This window comes from Strongylocentrotus purpuratus, unplaced genomic scaffold (assembly GCF_000002235.5).
Source record: "Strongylocentrotus purpuratus isolate Spur 01 unplaced genomic scaffold, Spur_5.0 spur5_scaffold_6, whole genome shotgun sequence".
In the NCBI taxonomy this organism is placed as follows: Eukaryota; Metazoa; Echinodermata; class Echinoidea; order Camarodonta; family Strongylocentrotidae; genus Strongylocentrotus; species Strongylocentrotus purpuratus.
In genome coordinates, this window is record NW_022145612.1 from 35178147 (window position 1) to 35204128 (window position 25982).

Genomic DNA, 25982 nt, shown 5'->3' on the forward strand with positions numbered 1-25982 from the left:
AGAATCAAACGAAACTTACACTGAATGTTCAAGATTATCAATAAATGTCATTTGCCAAACAATTTAAGTAGAAAATGTATATACTGGCTGAGTAATGAGCATAGAGACATTAGGAAATCAAGGCAAGTTATTTGTGTAGTACCAATATACATCTTTCTGTGTACAGTGCTTGTTACTTTACCAAGACTGGGCCAAATTTCTTATGATTTTGATGACTCGAGAACCTTACAGTACACACCAATACTTACATGCTACATGATTAACTTTTTCTGATCCATTCCACACCTTTTCTTTCACAATGCAATCGCATGACCAGAACTCAACTTTATCTTTAAGAGGCATTATTTTTGGCTACCTTTATACAGGGCATGGACATGTTCTTTAAGTTGCTGGGGGGGGGGGGGGGATTCACTAATGCAGAACCTTCCATCGTTGAATACTCTCCCTTCACTAGCAGATCACTTACTGTAAGTGAAGTTTGTATCTCTTTTATATTAACCTTTGTTTCTCTCTCCTTTCATCTCCTCTTCTATCATGTTTAATATGTCACACTGCAGGATACAGTGGTCTAGCAAGTGAACTGGTCCAGAGGTACACTTCAAGGCACAGTTTCGTATTCACAATCACATTTGACCACTCTAGCCAAAACTGCTCCAACCGTGCAAGAGTGATTGAGGTTTTAATTGTTCTTCCTTTTTCATGTTCTATCCTACTCACATTGTATTTTTGTGTAAGGTGCTTTCATTTGTTTAAAGTTTCATGTGACATCATCTTTCACACTAATGTGCCTCATGCATTTTATTTACAGTGGAATTGGGAACTTAAAATCTTATATATTATAAATAATGATAATAATAATAATAACAATGATTAATACTATGATTATCATAACTATTATCATTGTTATCATTATCATCATTATCATTATTCATTAGACAAAGTATGATCATGAATTAAAGGTACCTGGAAATGAAAACATATTGTCTCTTAAAGTAATAACATATCTTTCTTTTTTTCTTAATTAATTTCTTATTTGATTGACTTGGGCCCCTCTTTCCCCTGAGCATTCAATAATACTGTATTACAAAATCTTTGATTTTTTTAAAAACATTATTGTATTTAGACAAAATTCTAGATACTTGTCCGCATATCAAATAGATTTTAAATGCAAAGGACCATCACAAAGATTGATTCACCATTTATTAGGGAGCAGAAACAACTTCTTCATGGTGGTCTACTGATGCAACATCAGATGTTAAAACCTGATGAGTACTCTCTTCCTCTTCTTCCAGCTGAGCCTGAATCTGGATCTCATGGATGCTCTGGTCAATCTCCAGCTGCTCTGGGTCTTGCAACAAGTGAAATACATGGCCATCTCCAGGATGATCTGTTATGATGACTTCTTGGCAAGTTCCATCATCCTGGATCACCACTTCAGCCACCTGATCCATATGATCGACTTCACTAACCTCCTGGACAACAGCAGCCTCGTTTGACTTTTCCACCTGAGTTGATGCACTGTTAATGGCTTGTTCAATGTCTTCCAGGATATCTGTAAAGGTCTTCTGCTCAGTTTCATGGACAGCCTCATGCTTCTTCAAGGCCTTGTAGTACTTGAAAGTTGCTCCACAGAGTTTGCAGATCTGTGGTTCAACGCCAGTATGGATGATAAGTTTATGCTTGCGTAAACTTTTCATTCGCAAAAACTTAACGTCACAAAGGTCGCATTGAAACTTCTTTACACGATTATGGCAGACCATGTGATCTTTGAGGCCTCCTGACTGAGAGAATCCTTTCTCACATTTCTCACATTTAAAGGGCTTCTCCCCTGTATGTACCCGCATATGAATCTCCAACTGCTTCTCCCTGTCAAAATGCTTAAAACACACTCCACACAAGAAACGTTTACCGCTGGTTGCCTCACAGTGATGCTTCAATAGTCTTTTCAGATGCTGATAAACCTTACCACAATTTGCACACAAATACCTGTTCCCTGTGACACCATGATTGTGAGCAACTTGCTTATGGGTTTGAAGAGCTTTTAACCGTGGGAACTGCCGATGACACTGGTCACATGGGAAGGCTTTTTCAGTTTTGTGGGTGCTCTCATGATATCGGAGTGTACTATTGTGGGCAAAGCGCTTCCTGCAATGTGAGCATTCATATTTCTTTTCACCTGTGTGAACACGCTGGTGCAACCTAAAATTTGCAATTTTGGCAAATGTTTTGTCACACTCATTGCAGATAAAAGGTCTCTCTCCTGTATGTATACGCATGTGCTCAATTAGGCGGTCTCGTCGCCTATACATCCTCCCGCAATCACTACATGAATACACCTTGACTGGTGTATTGTGACATCGATGGGTCTTCAGATATCTTGAATACATATATGACTTACCGCAAGTATCGCATATAAATGGACGACGGCCAGTACAACAGTTCCTCCCTGCATGATTCAGCAGGCACCGCAGCGTTTTGAACCTTTTGTTACAGTTCTCACAAGAATATGGCTTATCTTGTGAATGAGTTTTTAAGTGCTCATTCAAACAGTTCAACAACCTAAAATTCTTACTGCACACATTACAAGTAAAAGCCTTTTTTGTACCATGTGTACGTTTGTGAGGCATGAAATTGTTCATGCCTACGAGGGCCTTTCCACACAGTTCCTGTTCACACTGTCCATCTGTATTACCAATAGGTCCATTCCCAAGAGATTCACTTCTGTCTTCTGAAGATTTGATATCATTGGCACACTCATATACATTCTCTAAAACTTGATGTGCAGTAGTACCATCAGTTACATCTACATGTATATTAACCTCATCTGTGGCTTCCATCTTGCCCTCATCATGTTCCTGATCAATAATAATAATCTTTTGAGGCCTTCCTCTTTTCCTACATAACACTTTTCCTCCTGAACACATCTTGAAAGCTTGATGCCTTTGAAGACTCTTAGCCCGAGTAAACTGACTTCCACAATCCGCACATGAAAAGGTTTCTGATTTCTCATGGGTTTTCTGATGACCATTCAAATGACACAGCTGCTTGAAAGATTTCCCACAAGTTGTACAGCTAAAAGGACGCTCATTTGTATGAACACGTAAATGCACTCTTAGTTCAGCAACCCTTTTGAAATATTTCTTACAGAATTCACATTCGTACATTTCCATAACCACCTTCTCTTTGTCACAAAGTTCAAATTCTTTCCTCTCAGGTTTCTCAACCTCAACAAGAATTTTGTGAAAGTCCCGGTTGACCAAATTTCTCTTCATTTCTTTATTCCCTGTGTGAAAATACATGTGTCTCTTAAGACTTCTTGCCTGGGTAAACTTGTAGCCACAAATTGAGCACTCATGCTTTTGACCAGAATGTGTGTCCACATGGAATTGTAATGTGCTTCGTTGAGAGAACTTCTTGTCACAGAGAGTGCAATGGTACGGTCGCTCCCCTGTATGTGTGCGGCGATGCACCAAAAATGTATACTTGTCTACAAAGCTGTTTTCACAAATTTTACAAACAATTCTTCCTTTTCTAGGATGTGCACCCTCAAGCATTTGTTCTCCAGTGTCCCGATTTTCTTCTCCCATGTCAGCTTCTGCTGCTAAGCGTTTCCAACAAGTAGCTGCTTGCACATGCCGCTGCAAACTGCTCTGCCTGGTAAATGTACGGCAACAAGTCTCACATCGGAGCACTTTTTTGGTGGTTTTACTGTCCATCTTACTAGATAAATCCTCATCCCGTGTTGTACCAATCTCCTCTTTTGATTTTGGTTTTCTGTTTTGCTTAGGTTGTAGTTTGACAGCTCCATTTCCTGATAGAATTCGCTTCACGCTAACATCATCACAGCGCACAACATCAGTTTTGCATTTTACCTTAAGCACCCTTTTTGATAGTACTTCACTATTGTGGCTGTTTTCAGGATTTTTACTTGAGGAAATATCATTAATGGATTCATGGGCTGATGCATATTCTTTACCTTGTGATTTTCCACTCTGTGAAATGGTACTCGTCCTTTGCAGTACGTTTGTTGTTACTTCTATAGAGTCATCACGGTATCGGGCTGGGAGTTTACGATCAGATCTCTGAGAACTTCTGGATGAAGTGTCCTTATTCATTATTGCTGCACACCAGCTACTGTAAGACGACTAGAAATAAAACAAGACAAATGACAAGTCAACCAGCTTTAATGCTGTGAGTTCAATTTCAATTTCCTATCCCATTAGATCAACTTTTGTTTAGTTTTAATACCTGTAACAGTTGGGGCCTTAAATCTAACATTAATCATGAACTTAAGTCTAAAAATAACTAAAAAGTGTTTCATTCAATTCAGTTCAGCAATATTAGGTACCTGTGTGTATTATAACTTTTCTTGATGTGCAATTTGGTGTCAAATGATCATGTAATTAATAAGTTATTGAATTGTGAAATTGTATAGTTTTTTTCCAAAGTGTTTTAACCTTATTCTAAGGATTATGTAAACACACCGATTGATCATCCTGTGTTTCAAAAGATACTAAAGGACTAGGCGAGGTATTTGTAAAATTTACACATAAATGCATAGCTGGCAATGTCTGGAATTTTCAATTAGTAACATTTAACCCTTAGAAGGCCAGGGGGAGCCATTATGCCCCTCCCCCCACCCCCTCCCTCTGCGTACGGATGGCGCCCCGCCGCTTACTAACCTTTTCCTTTCGAATCTTGAGCATCTTTTAAAACAATTTTTTTGAAAATCAGACGTACAGTTACAAAGTCACATGACCTTTTGTCTTTGCATGTCGCAATTTCCCTAATTTTCGTGATTTGTGTACAACACATATATATATGAAAATGTCATTTTTCCTAAAAAGAGGTAAAAACAAGATACAAGTTACAATATATTTTATTTGGTCTTTGCAAACAAGTTACATAGAAATTAGGTTTTCACTGGCGTTACAAGAAAATACATAATTACAAGAAATAAATACATCACGTTTATAGAAATAGAAAAAAAGAACAAATTACACGCAAATGATAATGAAGTGACAAAAATGGTCATTGGGTCTTGTTTAAAGTTTAGGTGTTTATTTTGGAAGTCAAAATAGTTGAATTATAGTTAGAAATGAAATAAACAAAAACAACTAGAAATTTAATTCGTCATGAGGACGAATTAGGTGGTCTGTCTTCACTTCTTATGATAGATTTGAATATTTACTATATAGAGAAAGGGAGAAGTTATATAGACATGTAAAAAATGATGATCATGATGAACATCATGATGAACATGATGATGATCATGATAGTAATGGTGATGATGATGATGATAGCGATAATGTTAGATGATGAAAATCACGATGATATTGATGATGGTGACGATGATCATGATCATGATCGTGATCCTGACATCTGATTGAAAAAATGAGGGGACATTTAGATAGCATATAGTCTCAGCTACAACAAACTAAAAAATCAATAAAAACCAAGCAGAAATAACAGCGATATTGCTCGCAAAAGACAGGAATGAAGAATCTAGATTTGAGAAAAAGTCATCTGCCATAGGGATTACACTAAAAAAGTACCGTAAATCTCTGTGTATAAGGCGCACTTTTTTTTCCGTTGGCAAAAATCAAAAGTCGGGTGCGCGCCTTATACACAGGTACAGGATATTTTGAGTACTCAAAATGCTCCGAAAAAAATAATGAAATATGTAAGAAATTGCAGTTTTGCACACCACTAAAATTAATCCACCTTAAAACTTAAGTATTAAATTTTTACCAATCATATTCTAGCTCATCCTGAATCAATCCGAACTGCCATTATAAATATGGGTTGCAAAGCACTAGCTACTGTACTGGCCGGGTCTCTCGGCAGGAAAAATAAATCAGGTTGAAAGAAACATTACCGCAATGTTCGAATAATAAAACAGCTTTCTAAAAAATACTTCTTTACAGCATACCGATCGAATAATTTTTAAAAGACAAAATAAATATTTTCCTCTTATTTTGAACACCACATGCTTCTTTTAAAAGCAGAAAATTACTTGGTAATCACAACAAGTTTCGATACTGATAGCTGTCGCAAGGCAAGTTCAGACTAGTCACAGAAAAAATGCGCAGTGCACCTCGTTAGCTGTAATGCGTGCCCAAACGAACCCAAACAAATATACGTGATCGTAACAAGAAACTAGATGGAATTTTGACTGCGCGCAGTCGAAAATGATGCCTCCGCCATAGAGCAATTTAAACAAGTTTGGAGTTTAAATCTCCAGTGGTTCTTGAGATATCATGATAACAATCTCAATGTATGGAATTTCATAAGTTGACCTCTGTGACCCTTGACCTTTGACCTACGTGCTCCAAAATCTAATCAGATTGTCTTCCTATGGTGATACACACTATCATTAAGTTTGAAGTTTAAATCTCCAGTGGTTCTTGGAGATATTATGATATGGTGATACATACTATCATTAAGTTTGAAGTGAAAATTCTCCAGTGGTTCTTGAGATATCGCGATAACGATCTCAATGTATGGAATTTCATAAGTTGACCTCTGTGACCCTTGACCTTTGACCTACGTGCTCCAAAATCTAATCAGATTGTCTTCCTATGGTGATACACACTATCATTAAGTTTGAAGTTTAAATCTCCAGTGGTTCTTGAGATATTATGATAACAATCTCAATGTATGGAATTTCATAAGTTGACCTCTGTGACCCTTGACCTTTGACCTACGTGCTCCAAAATCTAATCAGATCGTCTTCCTATGGTGATACATACTATCCTTAAGTTTGAAGTTTTTACATCTCCAGTGGTTCTTGAGATATCATGATAAAAATCTCAATGTATGGAATTTCATAAGTTGACCTCTATGACCCTTGACCTTTGACCTACGTGCTCCAAAATCTAATCAGATTGTTTTCCTATAGTGATACACACTATCACTAAGTTTGAAGTTTAAATCTCCAGTGGTTCTTGAGATATCATGATAACAATCTCAATGTATGGAATTTCATAAGTTGACCTCTGTGACCCTTGACCTTTGACATACGTGCTCCAAAATCTAATCAGATCCTATGGTGATACATACTATCCTTAAGTTTGAAGTTTAAATCTCAAATGGTTCTTGAGATATCGCGCTAACAAACTCAATACAAGGAATTTCATAAGTTGACCTCTGTGACCTGTGACCTTTGACCTACGTACTCCAAAATCTAATCAGATCGTCTTCCTATGGTGATAAATACTATTCCCGAGTCTTAAGTTTAAATCTTAAATGGTTCTTGAGATATTGTGATAACGGTCAAACGGGACGGACGTACGGATGTACGGACGGACAACCCGAAAACATGATGCCTCCGGCACCACCTTCGGTGGCGGAGGCATAAAAAATCATTAAATACTACGAGAGCACAATTGGAAAGACAATTACTCAAAATTACTGTAAGCAGATACATAACTTGGAGGAAGAATACAATAGTTGTCCAAGAAAAGCCACAAATATAGTGATATTTAAGGAGTTACTAAAGGTAAATTTATCATCGGAATGGGCCTGCTGCGATGTCCGTGCAAAAATACACGTGTTTAAATTGAGTCACTGTAGGGGCAAAAAAGTCTTGCCGATAATTATTGTTTTTAGATCTACGTAGGGGCAACAAAACCTTGCCGATAATTATTGTTTTAGAGCTCCATAGGGGCAACAAAACCTTGGCGATAATTATTGGTTTTAGAGCTCCGTAGAGGCAACAAAACCTTGCTGATGATTATTGTTTTTGGAGCTCCGTAAGGGGCAACACAACCTTTCAGAATTAATGTTGGTTTTAAAACTGAAGATGACAGATTTGTTTGTTTTTTCCTGATTTTTTTTTTTGGTCTTAAAAAAAGGGGTGTGCCTTATACACTGAGATTTACGGTATTGAATTCTTTGTCCAAGTTTTGAGCAGTAGTTGTCTTTCCAATTGTGCTTTCGTAGTTTTGAATGATTTCTCGTTACGATCACGTATATTTGTTTGAGTTCGTTTGGGCACGCATTACAGCACATTTTTTCTGTGACTAGTCTGAACTTGCCTTGCAACAGCTATCTGTATCGAAACTTGTTGTGATTACCAAGTAATTTTCTGCTTTAAAAAAAAGCATGCAGTGTTTAAAATAAGAGATAAATATTTATTTTTTCTTTAGAAAATTTTAAAACTAAAGATGACAGTATTTTTTATTTTTCCCTGAAATTTTTTTTTCCCAATTTTTTTTTGTCTTCACAGTAGGGGTGCGCCTTATACACAGGTGCACCTTATACACGGAGAGTTAAGGTAATGGATCAAGTGATAATAGGGTGATAATAGGGTAATAATAAGGTCATAATAAGGTAAATATGGTTTATTACATTATTTGCCATTCAACGTGTTTTAATATTCAAAGGAGATGGTACAGTGAAAGGTAAAAGACAAAAAAAAGTGAAGAAAAAAAATGTTGGAGACGCCCGGACTCGAACCAGGGATCCCGAGGTTGGAAGTCAAGTGCGTTACCGATATATCAAAACAATTCCCATAGCGATTACACGTGAACGGAAAATGGAATTCTCAAATCCCACTTTGCAAGTGAAACATGAGCATGATCCCGGCATATCATTGAAAAAGAAAGGGCATACTTGTGAAAGCTTCTTGTCTCAGCTTCAACATACTCGAAGCTCAGCGAAAACAAAGCTAAAACGACGGAGATATTGCTCCCGAAAGACGGGAATGTAGAATCAAGTAATGAGAAAAAGTCATGTCCCATAGAGAATACACAAAAAATGTGAAAAATTGACATGCCTCCTTTAATCGCAAAACCAAGCCATGATGCCTTTGTCAAAATGAAAAATTGTGGAAGCTACATTTCTAGAGAATTTTCTCAGCTAGAACATATCAAAATTTGGAAGAAAATTGATCAATATTTACAGAGATACAATCAATTTTCCAAAAATATGCTGACATCATAATATGCAAATTGAAATTTTGAGTTCGGAGGTCATTATGATGACGTCATGAGTTAATTGAGGGTCAAATGAAACATGAAATCGTATCTACGACTCATAATCTATCCAAATATGAAAAAAAAATTGGGGTCCCGTTACATCCTAAAGAGCTAAAATGGATTTTGTATAGGTAGGCATGTTTTTGCCCATATATGATAGATGTATTATAAGAGCTCGCACGCACGGACATGTATCTTAAACAGTATTACTGGTCAGAAAAAGTTGAACAAGGTATCAAAATGCTTGGATAAATGTGCCAAATATGATGACAGAGAAAATTCGGCAATTCTATGTTGCAAATTGCCAGGACGCGCGAAAACACATGAGTTTTTTTTTTTTGCGAAATGCTTAAAATGGCCTGACACGTATGCAAAATGAATTTGAGACGATTTTGAGCATTTTGAAATTTTTTGACCTGAAATTGACCGGACAGATATTGACCTTCATCATGTTAAATATAAATGAGAAATGACTTTCTGTTATGAAAATATGATCATGAGTTGAAAGTACCAACAACAACAAAAATGGCGCCTGGATGACGTCATGAAGACTTGATGACCTTGAAAAATGTTCCTGTCACATTTTATGACAATGATCTATGACTGTGCCAAAATTGAACGAAATTGACTAAACCGATCTCGAGTTATCCTCGGAACAAAAAAGTGGGGAGAAATAAATAAAAACTAGACATGTAATACTTGTTTGGAACAAGTATAGGTGGGCTGGTCAACTAAAATTTGAGACAAAATAGAGAGAAAATAAGCGAGATACACCTTAAAAATTCTTATAAAACAATATGTAGATTCATGACGTGAACAAAATTTATGGGCATAACACGCATATTATGAGATTTCTGACATGAGGCCTTCAATTGAAATTTTCACTATGATGACGTCATCAAAATGAAAAATAGTGAAAACTAAGATTGTAGAAAATTGTCTGAGCTACAACATTTTGAAGAAAAATTTTGAAGAAAATTGATCAATATTATTTTACAGAGATACAATTAATTTTCCATAAATATGCTGATGTCATAATATGCAAATTCGTATTTTGAGTTCCAAGGCCATTAAGATGATGTCATGATGCACTTACTGGCCAAATGAGACATGAAATCAAATCTCCGACTCATACTTTTTTCAAATATGAAAAAAAATTGGGGTCCAGGTGCATCCCAAAGAGCTATAGTGGATTTTGTATAGGCATGTTTTTGCCCATGTATGTTATGTATTACTAGAGCTCGCGTGCACGGACATTTATGTTAAGCGGACGCTCATTCCGTTATTAATAGTCATAAAGAGATAAACAAGGTATCAATTTGTTTGTAAAAAAATGTGAAATATCATGAAAGAAAAAAAAATGGAGATTCTATTTTTGACATGAAATTGACTGGACTGATATTGACCTTGATCATGATAAATATGAATGAGAAATGACTTACCGTTATGAAAATATGATCATGAGTAAATTTTCAAAAAATTTCACAAAATGGCGCCTAGATGACGTCATCAGTCAAGGTCAAGGTTGAAAACCTTACCGTGTTTTCTCCAAATGCCTATTCATAAGTGTGCCAAATTTCAAGGTATTTGACTGAACCATTTTCAAGTTATCTTGCTAACAAACTAGATGACCTTTGACTGCGCACAGTCAAAAATGATGCCTCCGCCATTGGGCGATTATACCAACCATAACAGAAGCAATTTTGAAAATTCAATTTCTCAGAATATCGTGATCACAAGCTTTTTTTCATATACATGTACATGTATGACCCTTTGATCTTTGACCTCATGACCCTAAAATCTAATCAGTTTCATTGGCTCTGCAAGATACATACATGTACATGTCCTGAGTTTGATAGTCATCCATGTGTCAGTTCTAATGAGAATGCGTTCACAAGCTATTTTTGCATACATAATGAGCCCCATGACCTTTGACATTTGACCTCATGACCCAGAATCTACTCAGTTCATTGGCTCTGCAAGATACATACATGATCTTAGTTTGGCAGGAATCCATCCATCTGTTCTAATGATAATGGGATCATAAGCTATTTTTGCATACATAATGAGCCCTTTGACCTTTGACCTCATGAACCCAAAATCTAATCAGTTCATTGGCTCTGCAAGTAACAAACATAAATTAAGTTTGGCAGGAATCCATCAATTGGTTCTTCAGATATCGCAATCACGAGAATGGGACGTACAGACGTACGTGTACATATGGACGGACAACCCAAAAACATAATGCCTCCGGCTACTTCGTAACGGAGGCATAAAAATCAGTGACAAACCTGCTGATAACCAATCAGAAGTGAGGATTTCAGTAGCTTACAACAAAAACTGTCATTTGTCACTGATGACAAGTTTTGTGAAACAGGGACCAGGAGTTACTCACCTGGAATAACAAGCTTTGTTGATCGTTGTCTGAGTCTTTCTGCTTCGTTACTGAAAAAAGTGAGAAAGAAGCGAGAATATTATCAAGCAAGCAGGGTGATGAAGGCACTCAATTACAATGATGCAGAACAAGCTGTAACATAAATTGTCTGTTTGGAGCCAGAAGAGTGTCAGCTTGCATACTTAAAGGAAGTGTAGACTGATGAGACTACGTGTCTTTCCAGTGGCCTGACTCGGGGCCAATTGGGGTTAATACAACTACCGATGACATGACCACAGCAATCACATGCATGCACTTTGTGCGAAACTGAAGCGTGAAGAGAACTCCTGTCTGTTCCCCGAACGCTGACCATATAGAGATTTTAGTCGATGACTACTGTTAATAAAGTCCTTTCATTTACGTGCAGTTGTCCAAAAGAAGACGTAAATGGCATTAACCAGTATTTGCCAAACTACACTCCCTTTAAATAAAGAGTTATTACACCCTTCTAACTCTGAACGGACAATATACACAGAAAAGTGATCACCTCGAGTCTTCAAGATCAGATGGCCAAAAAATGATTAATATATAACAGACTAGCAGGACCCGCGGAAATCCGCGGGATTCGATCTAGAGGGGGGCGGGGGGTGTAAATAGATATATAGAGACTGCCTAAATTAAAACCACCAAGAACTTTATTTGCCATTCAGGCCATTAAAAAATATACATGTTTAGCGTCCCCGCCCGCTTCCTTTTTGGGGGCCGCCTCCTATTTTTTTTTTTTTGAAATTTTTTTTTTTTTTTTTTGAAAGAAAAAAAAAAGCGTCCCCGCCTGCTTCCTTTTAGGGGGCCGCCTCCTATTTTTATTTATTTATTTATTTTTTTTTTTTTTTTTTTTTTTTTTTTTTTTTTTGAAATAAAAAAAACATGAAAAGCACTGCTAAAATGTATTTCTGATTTTAAAAAAGAAAAAAAAAATTGTCGGCCGCCATCTTGAAAAATAGCCAGAATGTCAGGGAAAATGTACGGAGCGGCCATTTGAAAGAAGAAAAAAAAAAAAAGGGCCTCCTCCTTCCCATTTTTCAAAAAAACAGGACGCTAAACATGTTTTTTTTTTAATTTGGCCTTATATATAAAAAAAATTTAAAAAACGATCCAACTGTACCTGTAGTTATTCTTTAAGCCACTGGAACTGCGTAGAGTTCCGTAGTGTGGCGTACCGACTACGCAGAAATTAGGCTGCGTATTAATGGGAAAATAGTCCCTGCGTAGGTTATGCGTAGGCTGGCGTACAGGTTTGCTTATGGTTGTTTACTGTGTAGAAAGCTTTTACTGCTTTGACGATCTGGCGTAGGGTAGCGTACTGTTGCGTAGTCATGTAGCGTAGTGTTGCGTAAAAAGGCGTACTTTCTGCGTCAAGTTTCTACGCCGAAAGTACGCGAAAAAAATTAAACATGTTGAATTGTTTTCGTTCATCTTGCGTACCCCTTTCCTTCCCCCAGCATATAGTAACGTAGGCCACTCTACGTATTGACCCCACGCCAAATAAAGTATTAAAAATATGCTCATCTGACCCTAAACGCCTAAACCCCCCGAGCTTTCGGGGGTTTATGGCCCCTTGAAACCCGTGGACCCCACGCCTACACTCAACTCGCTTCGATCTACCTGATCCCCCTCGCCCCCCCCCCCCCACAACCCGTGGACCCCACGCCTACACTCAACTCGCTTCGATCTACCTGACCCCCCCCCCCCCCCCCACACTTTGAAAAATGTTTTGTGGGGTCTGCATGTAACATGTAAGATGCAGATTTTTTTTGTAACATGTAAGATGCAAAAAAAAATATTTTGCCCCCCCCCCCCAACAATCTTATGGCACTTCGGCCTGCCCGCTGTTGTGTTCACGTGTAGGCCTACTTCAATGAATGGATAGACATAAATAGTCGCATGGATGGATACATAATATAGCGTATAGTTGTCGAATATTGGCATGTTCGGCCCTTCATAGTCTCTTCGACTCTGAATAGCTAGCTCACTCACTCACTCAGCTCAGTCGAGCAGCCAGCGCAGCTGCACTGCACTACACACTGTATGCGTACGGCAGAGCTCTTGAAACTGAACGATGTTTTTCTCTGATTTTCTTGTGAAAACTTTCCTTTAATAAATGATAATCAAAACTGAGTAAACATGGCCAGAATAATCACAAAATAAGCTTTGATTTCACACCTCCACTCACGAAAACTATATAAAAAATCCCGGCAATAATGATGGAAATAGGTCTCTAAGTTTGGACGTGGATATGGGAAGACATCTGTTGCGCTGATTTTAGGCCTAGATATCATGAAATAAGCTAATAAATATCAAATAAAGACTCAACTCATTCAAATTTTAAATATCAGGTCTACATTTTAATTAAAATTTAAAAAATGGTAAAGATTACAACATCTAAAATATACAAAACAAACACGGGGAAGAAAAAAAAACTTGCGACGGAGGCGGGATCGAACCCGTGCGTGCAAAAAGTGCAAGAGCTGCCGGCGAATCGAACGCAACCGGCGCCTCAGACCGCTCGTCCACTTCCGCTTCATGCTAAAGCATGAAGCTCGTGACGAATAAGTAGGACGTGCGGACGCATCGATGATGTCGACGACGACCGGGACGTCGCACCGGGCCGGGACGTGGCCCAGTAGGTATCGCGGGACCGCCCGGCGGCGCCCGGGGGCGGGCGGGAGGGGAGATTTGGGCGCCGTAAAATGGACCCCGGATACCCCCCTCGACGCCTTAGCGTATTATTATATGGATATATCAATATATATCCTGGTTTTTCTCCAAACAAATATAAACAGTGTTTATGGTTTGAATTTGTGGAAATCGCTTGTTTACAATTTTTTTTTTTTTATCTGCTCTGTTTTTCAGTCATATGCCCTAGTATAAAATAATAAACATGGTTTGGACTGAGCGGAGCTCATGCCTCCCTAATTAGCCGATTCCAAAAATGTGGGAAGGGTATTTTCAAACTGTTAGGCCAAATGATCCCTTGGGGCTAGCGAAAAAAAAGCACCTGGATATTATCCTTACGTCTAGCCCTACTTAAGCACACCCTATAGTAAGATGGCTTACTCGGGGGTTATCCCGCCCTTTGCATAGAGCATTTAATACGCAACATAATGTGAGTTGATGGTCATCTGTTGTGTGTCTGTTTGATACAGCTACTACAAAGCACATCCTAGCTACTACAAATCACATCATATAGCAAGACGCTTTACTCTGGGTAATCCCGACCCTGTGCATAGTGCATTTAATACGCAACTTAATGTGAGTGGATAGTCGTCGGTCGTGTGTCTACGGATGTAATGTTGAATATCCATGAGGTATCTCTGTCGTCACGCATATCCTGCATTATGCATGTCGCGTCTGTTTTCGCCCTGGACGTCGACACGGAGCAGGACCTCGGGCGGAGTATAGCCAATTCCACAGAGTAGACTCTCCCGCGGACGATGGCACCGGGCACGGGTACCCCGAGGGGAGGGTTCAGGAGGAGATAGCTGCACCAACTTGGGTCGGCGATCTCATTAAAAAACAATAGAATACAAAGGCTCGCCGGGACGTCGCGCCCCCCGCGGAGCCTTAGCGTATTACTTATATGGATATATCAATATATATCCTGGTTTTTCTCCAAACAAATATAAACAGTGTTTATGGTTTGAATTTGTGGAAATCGCTTGTTTACAATTTTTTTTTTTTTATCTGCTCTGTTTTTCAGTCATATGCCCTAGTATAAAATAATAAACATGGTTTGGACTGAGCGGAGCTCATGCCTCCCTAATTAGCCGATTCCAAAAATGTGGGAAGGGTATTTTCAAACTGTTAGGCCAAATGATCCCTTGGGGCTAGCGAAAAAAAAGCACCTGGATATTATCCTTACGTCTAGCCCTACTTAAGCCGTGGGGGCGCAGCTCAGGAAAGTGGCAAATTTTGGAGCTAGGATGCAAACAACATTTCAATCGCTGTTTTGACCAAGATATTTTTAGAATTCTGGGGGTGGCCCCCTATGGGGAATATGGAGAAAAACCTGCTCTTTCATGACACCTCATTTATTGAGTTTCACCTTCAGGATCATTTGTTATAAAGGTTTGAATTTTAAAAATTTTCATAAAATCATTGACCAATTTTGCATGGTCCCGCAATGCACGTTGACCACATAGGGATGCGTACAATCTCTATGGGAAGGGTTTTAGCACACAACATCGGGTACACGATCACCCTACTATAGTGTATATGGTGGTGTGACCAAAGTTCGCGCATGACCTAAGTTCACTATCTCAAAAAAAAGTAAGATTTCAAAAATCTGATATCATCAAATTACCTAAAGATGAAATTTTCTTTGGAATTGGGTACGAAATTGTGAAGATATAGACAAAAGATCGGCAAATCTTTTGCGTCCGTTCCGAAAAATTATCGACTTACCGATAAGGGTCAGAAAATCTTCAATTTGAGAGCAGATATCCTCAAAATTGTAAGTAGAAAGTGGTACCAACTGATAGTATGATTTATATACCTCACTTAAGAAATCCAGCCATCTGATTGGTCGAATTGCATTCATAAACTTCAACTGTTCCTGTAAAATTCCCGGTAACCATGCATAAAACATTTCAATATTTTTAATAACCATGGTTATTAAAAAAATAGGTCAGTCTCCATGGTTACCCCATAGGTTTACATGTTAAAAAATGGTTTGAGCGATGGAGGATACCATACGTGTGCGAAAAATTGGTCGGCAATTTCAATACAATTGAATCTCGATCGATCTTACCGACAATTTTATCTTGCATTGTTGACATGAAGACGAAAATTAACTCTCAAAAACAAAAAAACAACATCTGCCGATAGATCTTGATCTAAGTTCGTGCCAATATGCATTGCAAAAGTAAAAGAAGAGTCCGTATATGGAGCTTTTGCGAAGCATTCATCACACGCGAAGCCGGTTTTAATCCATTTTAATGTATATATTGTACAAAACTGCCATGCATGTTAATAACGCGCGATGGCCGAGAGGTCTGAGGCGCTGACTTTAGATACATCACCTTTTGTACGCAAGAGTTCGAATCTCATCTTCGACCAAAAAAAAAAGTATTTTTTATTTTTTATTTTTTAGTCTATTTTTTTTCGGCATATAAAAGTATTAATGACTGCTTTAATATTCGAGAAATAGTTGTTTTCATACGCTCTCGGGAAGGTTACAATTGGGCTATTCCCCTCGGCAAGCCTCGGGGAATAGCACAATTCTAACCTTCCCTTGAGCGTAATAAAACAACTATTTCTCTCAAAGCAGTCATTAATACTATAATATTGCCTTGCAAATTATGATATTACCTTATTTTTGATGGATCACATTTTTTGATAAATAAACTGTAAGCCCCCGTGCGTGAAGTTAGGTCTCGTTGTTTCTATGACTTTTTTAGATGCAGCGCGCACGTACGATCGAACATCAAATTTTTAGATCGCGATATCTCCGAAATCCTTCGACGATAAATTTTGTAGTTCAATCAATCTGTAGTAAAAACTTTGCCGTCCATTTGGTAATAATTTAAATAAATAAATTTGTGTAGAATATGAGAAATCATAGATCAAATATCACATTTTGTAATATGTTTTAAAATGTCGGCGAACTTTGGTCACCCCTTCATACCCCTGGCCGCCCATCTGGCTATGCCCACACATAGGAGCATCACTATCCTGGCTGTGTAGTAAAAGCTGTGCTTTTGATTCTCAACATTTCAAACACCACTGTACAAAACCCAACTGATTTCACTCAAAATTGGTACTTTAGTGACAATTGATGACACCTAATAGCAGTAAAATACATTTTTTTCAACTTACTGATGTTAAAAAGAATAAATTTAAAAATTGAAATTGTAAGTCTAGTGTCAAACTTTGCTTACAGCTGCATCGACATGATTGTGTACAGTCTATGCGATATTGTGTGGCGTGTATATTTGTGTATAGACTTCTAGGTCCCAACCTCACAGCATGTATGCAGTGCTAGAGGTCAATACGCAATAGCATTGACTCTCTTAGACCGAAAGCTTCAGTCTCTATATCGTCGGTTGTTCCACTGAGACTACGTCTGGCTCCACTAGACCTTCGGATATAGAGACTGAACGATCGCCTATGCCATCGTATGTTGAAGATATCACGGCTAGATTTTAGCCGTTAGGCCCCTCCCACAAACATGACAAACTTCACGAGAAATACATCATTTATCTTCAATTGCAGTAATTTTCTAGGCAATTGTCAGTCCCTAAAAGTTCCCTTTTTACCCCCCCCCCCCCTTCCCCACGAAAGAGAAATATAAAATAAATAAAAAGGACTTACTGAGCATTTGGCTGCTTCTCGATGACCCACGTCAAGCATTGACCGACAGAAATCAAAATGGTGGCTAATGAATATTCAATGACCTCGCCTCGGCTAGCTCCTCCGTGCGTCACGTCGAGGATAGCGCGCGCACGTGAAGCAGACAACACGAGAACTCAAACGTGAGTAGCAGCAGCGTTATGTACATGTACGTGCACATACGCGCACGTCTATGAATGAGGTCAATGGGGTGGAGGCTAAAAAAAACTTTGGCATGAATATTTATTACTTTGATTCAAGATGGCTGACGTCTGAAGACAGTCAAGTGGAAGAGATAATAACACTTTTTTGAAGAAGATTTCATATGCAGAGGTCGAAGGTACATATTTTATTAATGTTTATCATGTGTGGTTTAATTTTAAATGTGAATTGTATATGATAGAGTAGTGGCTCCGGTCTGCGGGAACTGCCGATTCTATTTTTATTGGAATACTCACAGAATACTTCAATACCCTCAATAAAGAGTCCATATAGGGTAGTGCGCCCAGTATTCGGTCGATTCCCAGTATTCGGTCAGACAGCCGTTTCAACAGCTGTAACAATTTAAAAAATAATTTATGAGCCACGAAACTTGCACAAATCAGGCAGCTGAACAACTTTTCTTAACTCTCAAAATTAAATCAGATTTAGGGCCCCGGAAAGATCTCCAACTTCGCTCGAAATTGGTCAGTGTCGCACAACTTTCCGCACTTTCGCGGCCTCTTACTTGTCTTAGCACATGCGCTAACATGCATAGCCATATGTAGAAGTCTATTGCGAAACAACTACGTGTGCTGTCACAATGAATTTAGTATTAGGGTGTCTGATCGCGCACCCGATGTTGTGTGCTAAAATACTTCCCATAGAGATTGCACGCATCCCTATGCAGTCTACGTGCATTGCGCGACCATGAAAATTGGTCAATGATTTTATGAAAAAAAATGAAATTCAAACCTTTGGGGCTTGTGATCCTGAAGGTGAAACTTAATAAATGAGGTGTCATATGAAAGAGCAGGTTTTTCTCCATATTCCCCAATGGGGCGCACCCCCGAAATTCTAAAAATATCTTGGTCAAAACAGCGATTTAAATGTTGTTTGCATCCTAGCTCCAAAATTTGCCACTTTCCTGAGCTGCGCCCCCCGGGCTTATGTCCGGCTAGACGTAAGGAAAATATGTATGCACTTATTTTTTCGCTAGCCCCAAGAGATCACTCGCCCCAACAGTTTAAAAATACCCTTCCCACATTTTTGGAATCAGCTAATTAGGGAGGCGTGAGCTCCGCTCAGTCCAAACCATGGTTACATCGCGTAACATGTGCGCTTATAGTGAATGAAAGTATGGATGGCCGTTCCCACCATAAACCCCGGAAGTGAATACACGTTATAGTCAATGGCAATATCGCGGAGACATCTCCGCGATATTGCCATTGACTATAACGTGCATTCACTTCCGGGTTTTTTGTGCGACGAACGCTTACCATACTAGTCAATGGCACATGTCGCGGAGACAGCGTAGCTCAAGCTTGCAAGTCGCGCATTGGCTTAGCAGCATGCGTACGATATGCATACGCTTGCATATCGCGCGATACAGCTGTTTGGCTAAATTTAGCAAAACAACATCACTCTGCGTGGACGTCTTTTTCGTCGATTTTGACCAAAATGATATGAATATACCAGCATTTTGGAGGGGCTGTATCTTTTGATTGAAACATCGGTGAAGCTTCAAATTTGAAATGTATTATTCTGATTACACTTTTTATTCAAATATCAAACAAAAATGGTGAAAAACGATCCCAATTGAATATTGAAAAATCGTTCAGACACCCTATTAGTATGTGTGTGAAGAGAATCACTTCCGTGTTCGCTCCATCACAGCGAATTTGCAAATGACGCACTTGCAGATGTGCAAGAGGTATTTATACGATACCCTTGCCATGCGGTATCGCTCAGCCAGTATTCGGTCAACGCATCGACATTCAGTGCTTTATCGCGCAATTGTGTGAAAATAGTGCACAAATACGCTACGATCCTTTGCAACGGAGATACCACGCACAAATCGCGTGACCGAATTCTAGTCGGCGCGACCGAATTCTGGGCAGAAAAATGCTCCGTCTTCTTTCGGAAGTCTTTTGCTTATCGTTATTCTATATTTTCAGCGACTATAAAATCCTTTTAGAGGAATAAATTTCTTTTCTTTTGATGGGTAGATTGCCCAATGAAAGAGGTAAGAATTCAAAATATTAGTGATTTCCCCTTAAGTGACCGAATACTGGGTACTCTACCCTACTTACTTATTAAATAGAGGTCACAAATAACCAAACTGACCCACAACGTGGTCAGCATTGACCACGTTTCGAAATGCTTCGAGTTCCCCGGTTTGCGGGCACGCAGTACCGGTTTGCGGCACGCGTACGTCACAAAGCTTTATGCGCTACGTCACGATGAAAGCATGTACCAAATTACTACGGGTAACCCAAATTCTCATGTTTATCTGTTGCTACGGTAAATTTGTCAAGTTTTAAACAATTTCACCTTTTCCTCGAATGGATCATCCCATACGGGGGTACGTACTAGTACTAGAAACTATCGGGTCATAGCGGGTACACACATCAGCACACATACCATCATACACGATCCCGCATGTTATGTGTGTATTAACACCCCCCACCGCGAACCAGAAAAACACGTAATTACGTGCCGGTTTGCGGCCACCCCATGCAACTGGCCATGCGGTGGCACAATCAAAATATCTGCGATAGGAGACAGACCACAGCCATCATACTTCCACAAAAACATCAAATTTCACCTCCAATCGGACAAATATCGGACAAATAGAGCTACAATATTGATCTAGTCAATCTCTTAACTGAAAAGTTAGCACCTGCTGGAATTTTCATCGGGGACTGGTGACTCTATGTAGATCTATAGTCAAAACATATTCTTTCACATGAATAAGAGCTTCCATTTCATTTGTTGAAATTGGGGCGTTTCCAATGCTGGTCTTTACCTTTAACAAACGAAAGAGACGGAAAATTCGGTCTAGGATCTATCCTAACTAGTCTATAGATCTAACTGTTAAAGTGACTGCTCCGCAGTGCAGCGCAGGCCACATCGCCTGCATAGCATGTTGGAAATCTGCAATGTTCAACCAGGGATATGAGACCTCCCTGGTTCAACTGCATTGCTGCTTGCTGTCAACGCAATCGTAAATTAATCAACACAACGTTTACGTACAATCATCTGAAAGAGTAAGTACTTTTAACGTTTTTCACCCTGTAATTAAAAAAATCCTACCTGTTGTTTTGAAAATATGTTCAGTATGGATTCATTTCGATACACCAACTTGGCAAATTGTAGCTTCAGAGGCGAGGAAAGGTAACATTTTTTTTTAACTGTGACGGCCTCCTACTACGAACTAACTGTCTTAAGGCCTAGTTCGAATCTCTCTCTCTAGCTCTAGCTTAGCTCTGCGCATACAGCACTGATATTTATTACCCATAGTTCCACAAAATATGCAAATCAGTTAGGGATAGTCTTAAAAATTGTTCACTCTTATATTTTTTTTTTTGAGTATCTTTCCCCCGGGGGGGGGGGGGGGGTACTCACGTATATTGGGTATACGGGGATGTGCCGCTCGGAAGGGTGACTTTTTCAGGAAAGATCCTTAGACATGGGTCCCCTATTCATTAAAAAAATCCTTAGACATGGGTCCCTTTTTTCATTTATTCCTTTCCCCTCTTTTCTCCCTCATTTTCTCCTGGATTTTGGGATTTTCTCCTACATTGAAAATGCCTAAATCTCTCCCATCTCTAAATAAATGGACCCTTCGGTGATTGCATTTCCAGTGAACTAGTTCCCGGGGTACCACATATATCAGGACCCCATGGGCTCTATACCGGGTACTCATATGGCATAATGCGCGCTAGGTATGGTATCCGCCCGTATAGGGGTCGTACCCCCGGAAACTTGTAGCGCTTCGCACGCTGAAAGATCGGCAGCTATATATACCCTGCGTACCCTCTGCCCAGCAGCCGGGCAGCAGCGGGGCGCGTTATTTTTTTATGCGGCACAGATTGGGGCTTTTTTTTAAGAGGGTCTTGATTTACAGACTAATACTGGTCGTGTGCGTAATAAGTAGTAGAGGTCTGTTTTTAATAGTGTTACATGTAATCCACTACCGCATGGAAAATCATTACATCAACAATTAAAATCAAATTGGAAATCTGAAGAGGAGGCAGCACGTCAATAAGGAGAACATCACAATAATTAGTCAATAAAACTTAAACAAAGAGGAATGTTATCTAAACACATCCGGGGGGGGGGGGGTACTCAGATTATAGTCGGACGGGGGTGTGCGGCTGAGACCCACGAACCCATACCCACATCCAAGCAGGGAGGTGAGACTTTAACTCACATGCCCTGATCCAAGGGTCCTTTTGCTGACTAGTCTCACGTACGTGCAGACACTATTTAGAAGGGAAAGAACGTACTTCCCATAGGTTTAACACGCGCCATGCCCCAATCTGTGCCGCATAAAAAAATAACGCCAGCGGGGCTCAAGCAGGGAGCTATATATAGCCAATGCTTGAGAGCTCGTGTACGGGTACGTTAACAGGAAAAGTCCTTCAATTAAAACAGATGCTAGAGGTGCTAGCTAGCACAGTATTATTATGTTGCATGGTGTTTTCATCTTTATGTGTGTAAACTACTTGTAAACTACATGTAGTATGGTACAGTTTACTAATAAAGAACTTTATCGAGAAACTGCAAAATTATTGGCCATTGTATTATTACACACATAGGTGCATTACTATCCTGGCTGTGTATTAAAAGCTGTGCTATTAGTATTGATTCTCAACATTTCAAACACCACTGTGTAAAACTCAACCAATTTCACTAAAAAATCGATACTTTAGTGACAATCAATAAGATCTAAATAGCAGTAATATACATTTTTTAACTTTCCGATGTTAGAAAGAATAATTTAAAAAATCAAATTGTGAGTCCACTGTCGAACTTGCCGATCAGCCGCATCGGCATAATTGTGTGCATCTCTGTGTTATGAATGTATTGACTATTCATGTATTTAAATGCTGCCTATTAACGCGTAGTGCAGTGCTAGAGGTCAATATGCATTAGCGTTGACTCTCCATATGCTTTGCTGGAGTGTATTATTACAGCTTAAAAAATGTAATATTTGAAGTTTGAAATCCTTAGACATGGGTCCATTTTTGACAAAAAATCCTTAGACATGGGTACCTATTTCAGCAAAAGGACCCTTGGATGTGGGTATGGGTTCGTGGGTCTCAGCCGCACACCCCCGTCCGACTATAATCTGAGTACCCCCCCCCCCCCCCGGGATCTTTCCCCCGAATAATCTTCAATGAAATTCATTATGGTTTGCGTAGTGATTAAAATGTTATGTTCTTGCTTTATTTTTGAACCAACTAATGAAATAATTGAATCATGTCCTTTTATCAACCCTTTTTATAACGTTTTTCAATTTAAAAAAAAAATATTTTGCAAACAAAGTCTAGAAAAAACATGCTAGTCTATCTGAAGTCATAGCCTACAGGCTAGGCTGGGGGGGGGGGCAAGGGGGCGCTCGCCCCGACCAAAGAAGTGTGGGGGGGGGGAACGCATTTTTGCTCCCCTCACCTCCCCTCGGAATAGAGTTATCTGGATAGATGGCGCTAAAGAAATGCCTATTATTATTATTACTAGGCGCAGGGGGCTCACCTTCCAGGGGCAGTGACGTATGATCGGAGCAAAAACGTTTGGAACGGGGGGGGGGGAGGGCAGAAAAAATTAACATCACCACCACTCTTACATGTTACATGCAGGCACCGCGGAACGTTTTTAAAGTGGACTATTAACGCCCAGGAAGAGCAGAGAGTCTAGCTAGCAGGCGCGGATCCACGGGGGGGGGGGGGGGGGCCGACGGGCCCGGCCCCCCCTGGCTTTTTTTTTTTTTTAATAAAAAAAATTTAAAAAAAGTTTTCGGGGTCAAATACAAAAAATAAATGATGCATACTCCCCCCCCCCCCTCCCCCCACTGAGCGATATATTGGTAGGCTCGATTTTCACATTTTCGGGGTCATATACCCCCAAAAAATGATGCTCACTACCCCCCCCCCCCCTCCCCCAAACAAAAAATCGCTGAGATTTAGGCCTAGGAAAACTGTTTTAAGCCCGTTAACGTCCGAGGTGTTGAAACAAATAGTGAATGGTCTTTTATTCGTGCAATGGAACAATATTTAGCATTCGGTGAAAGATGAGGTGCTCCATTCAACTCGGATGCGCCTCGATCGTTGAATGCGTCTCTTATCTTTCACCTCGTGCAAAATTTTGTACCATTCACCATTGCACTCATGCCCATTCACTATTTGTATATTAGATACCTTATTTGTGACACTGGCAGGTCACTAATTGGCGGGGGGTAATTATTTAAACGTCTTTGACCCCCCCCCCCCCGCCCCTGATTATTAGTATTATTAAAAGAGTAAAGATGGTTTGAATGTTTAACCCAAAAGAACATAACAATTATAAAACCTGAATTAAATCACATATATAAAATTCCATTAAAGGAAATGGAAAGTTAATTAACAGGAATCGAATTTCCTAAACATTCCGCATGCCACCTAAATTTATCAATGGAGGTTTTTTACGCGCACATCGTGGATATATTGTGAGAAGATGGGAAAGCCGATCGGGAAAAAAAAAAAAAAAAAAAAAAAAAAAAAGAAAAAAAAAAAAAAAAAAAAAAAAAAAAAAAAAAAAAAAAAAAAAAAAAAAATCGGTTTTTTTTTTGCTTCTCTAAAGCGTGTGTTTTTTTGTTATAGGGGTGAGAAGACGCAGGTGCGTACGCAGGGGGGGGGGGGTGGGAGGGGGGTAACCCCCCCCCCCTTGAGTTTTTTTTTAATGTGTATGTTTTGTGTATGTATTTTGGGAAACCCCCCCCCCCAACCGATCGGAATGTAGATGGGTCAAAATTTCAAATTTCGGGACCCCCCCCCCCAAAAAAAAAAGTGTCCTTTTACCCCCCCCCCCCCCCCCCCCCCCCCCCCCCCCGCTTATTCAGCGGCTGGCTGAGTCGTTGTGAAATGTTTTGCCCGATTTTAAACACCCCCCCCCCTTTCTAAAATCCTGCTTACGCCACTGAGAAGACGTACGTGAGCCTGAACGCTGGCGTAGGCCTACTGATGGGGGGGGGGGGGTATTCCTTATTAGATACCAGTGATTTACAAATGTTGCTTAAATAACATAATTTTCCGGTATTTTTTCTCAATTTTTTTGCAAGTCATACCTTTTTTATGCGTTTGTTGGAAAATTTGAAATCCCCACATTTACAGTCGGGCGAAAAAAATCTCATTTAGAAACCTTCATGTCAGGACCTGCAGAACGGCGGAGCTCGGGGGCTCGAGCCCCCCTCACTTTTTGAAAAAGTACGTTACAGAGAAAAAGAAAGAAAGAGAGAGAGAACAAAAAAAGGGACCTGCCAATGTCACAAGTCCCCTGGATGCTCATCTGACCGTAAATAAATACCTAAAACACCTGAGCTTCCGGGGGCTCTGCCCCCTCGACTCCCCGCCAATAAGTGACCTGCCAGTGTCACAAATAAGGTATCTAAATTATGATTATCTGACCGTAATTTTATGCCTAAAAAAATGAGCTTCCGGGGGCTCAGCCCCTTGACCCCTACCGGGGCTCAGGCCCTGGACCGCACGCCAATTTACGCTCTACCTGATCGCTAACACTCCACTTTGAAAAACGTTCCGCGAGGCTTGCAAGTAACGTGTAAGAGTGGTGGTGATGCAGATTTTTCTTCTGCCCCCCCCCCTTCCAAAATATTTTGCTCATTACGCCACTGCCCCTGGAAGGTGAGCCCCCTAAAATGTTTGTTCCCCCCCCCCCCCCTCCCTCCCCCATCCCAAACTGCTTCCGGCGCGCCTGTCTGAAGTACTATCTGAAGAATATGATTATGAGGATTGATCACTTTTTCGCCTCATTCGATTAGAGTAAAAGAGATTGAAATTATGGCAATTGTTTTCTTTGGTAGTGTAATAGCCGAGACTATGGCGAACCTTCGCATAAGGGTTTCATAGGGTTTCCTTTCCAGCTGATCTAGTTCAATTTCGGTAATGGGGGCACTTTAGGGGCGTCTGCATGGCAGGAACTCCCCTCCACATAAATCATCTTGCAATCAGGGGCGTCGCTAAGGGGGGTGCGACCCCCCC

At 39.8% G+C, this 25982-nt stretch overlaps 2 protein-coding genes across 4 annotated transcripts in view; both read right to left on the reverse strand.

The window, feature by feature from the left end:
• Positions 1-4040, reverse strand: part of LOC105436407 (zinc finger protein 493) — a 33575-nt gene extending 29535 nt beyond the window's left edge. Inside the window, exon 1 of the mRNA XM_030972557.1 lies at positions 3977-4040. The gene's annotated coding sequence lies outside the window, so the exon portion shown is untranslated. The remainder of the gene's footprint in view (positions 1-3976) is intronic.
• LOC100890848 (zinc finger protein 420) lies at positions 397-21199 on the reverse strand. 3 transcript variants are annotated; one of them, XM_030972555.1, is made up of 3 exons: positions 21040-21199; positions 11377-11426; positions 397-4145 (listed from the first exon to the last, which is right to left on the reverse strand). In XM_030972555.1, exon 3 carries the CDS (start codon positions 4113-4115, stop codon positions 1203-1205), a length of 2913 nt encoding a protein of 970 aa, XP_030828415.1. In that variant the 5' UTR covers positions 4116-4145; positions 11377-11426; positions 21040-21199; the 3' UTR covers positions 397-1202. The 3 variants fall into 3 exon arrangements, with proteins under 3 accessions (XP_030828415.1, XP_030828416.1, XP_011683421.2); XM_030972556.1 differs by lacking the exon at positions 11377-11426; XM_011685119.2 differs by lacking the exon at positions 21040-21199 and having other exon boundaries at positions 11377-12024.
• Positions 21200-25982: the final 4783 nt, after the last annotated feature.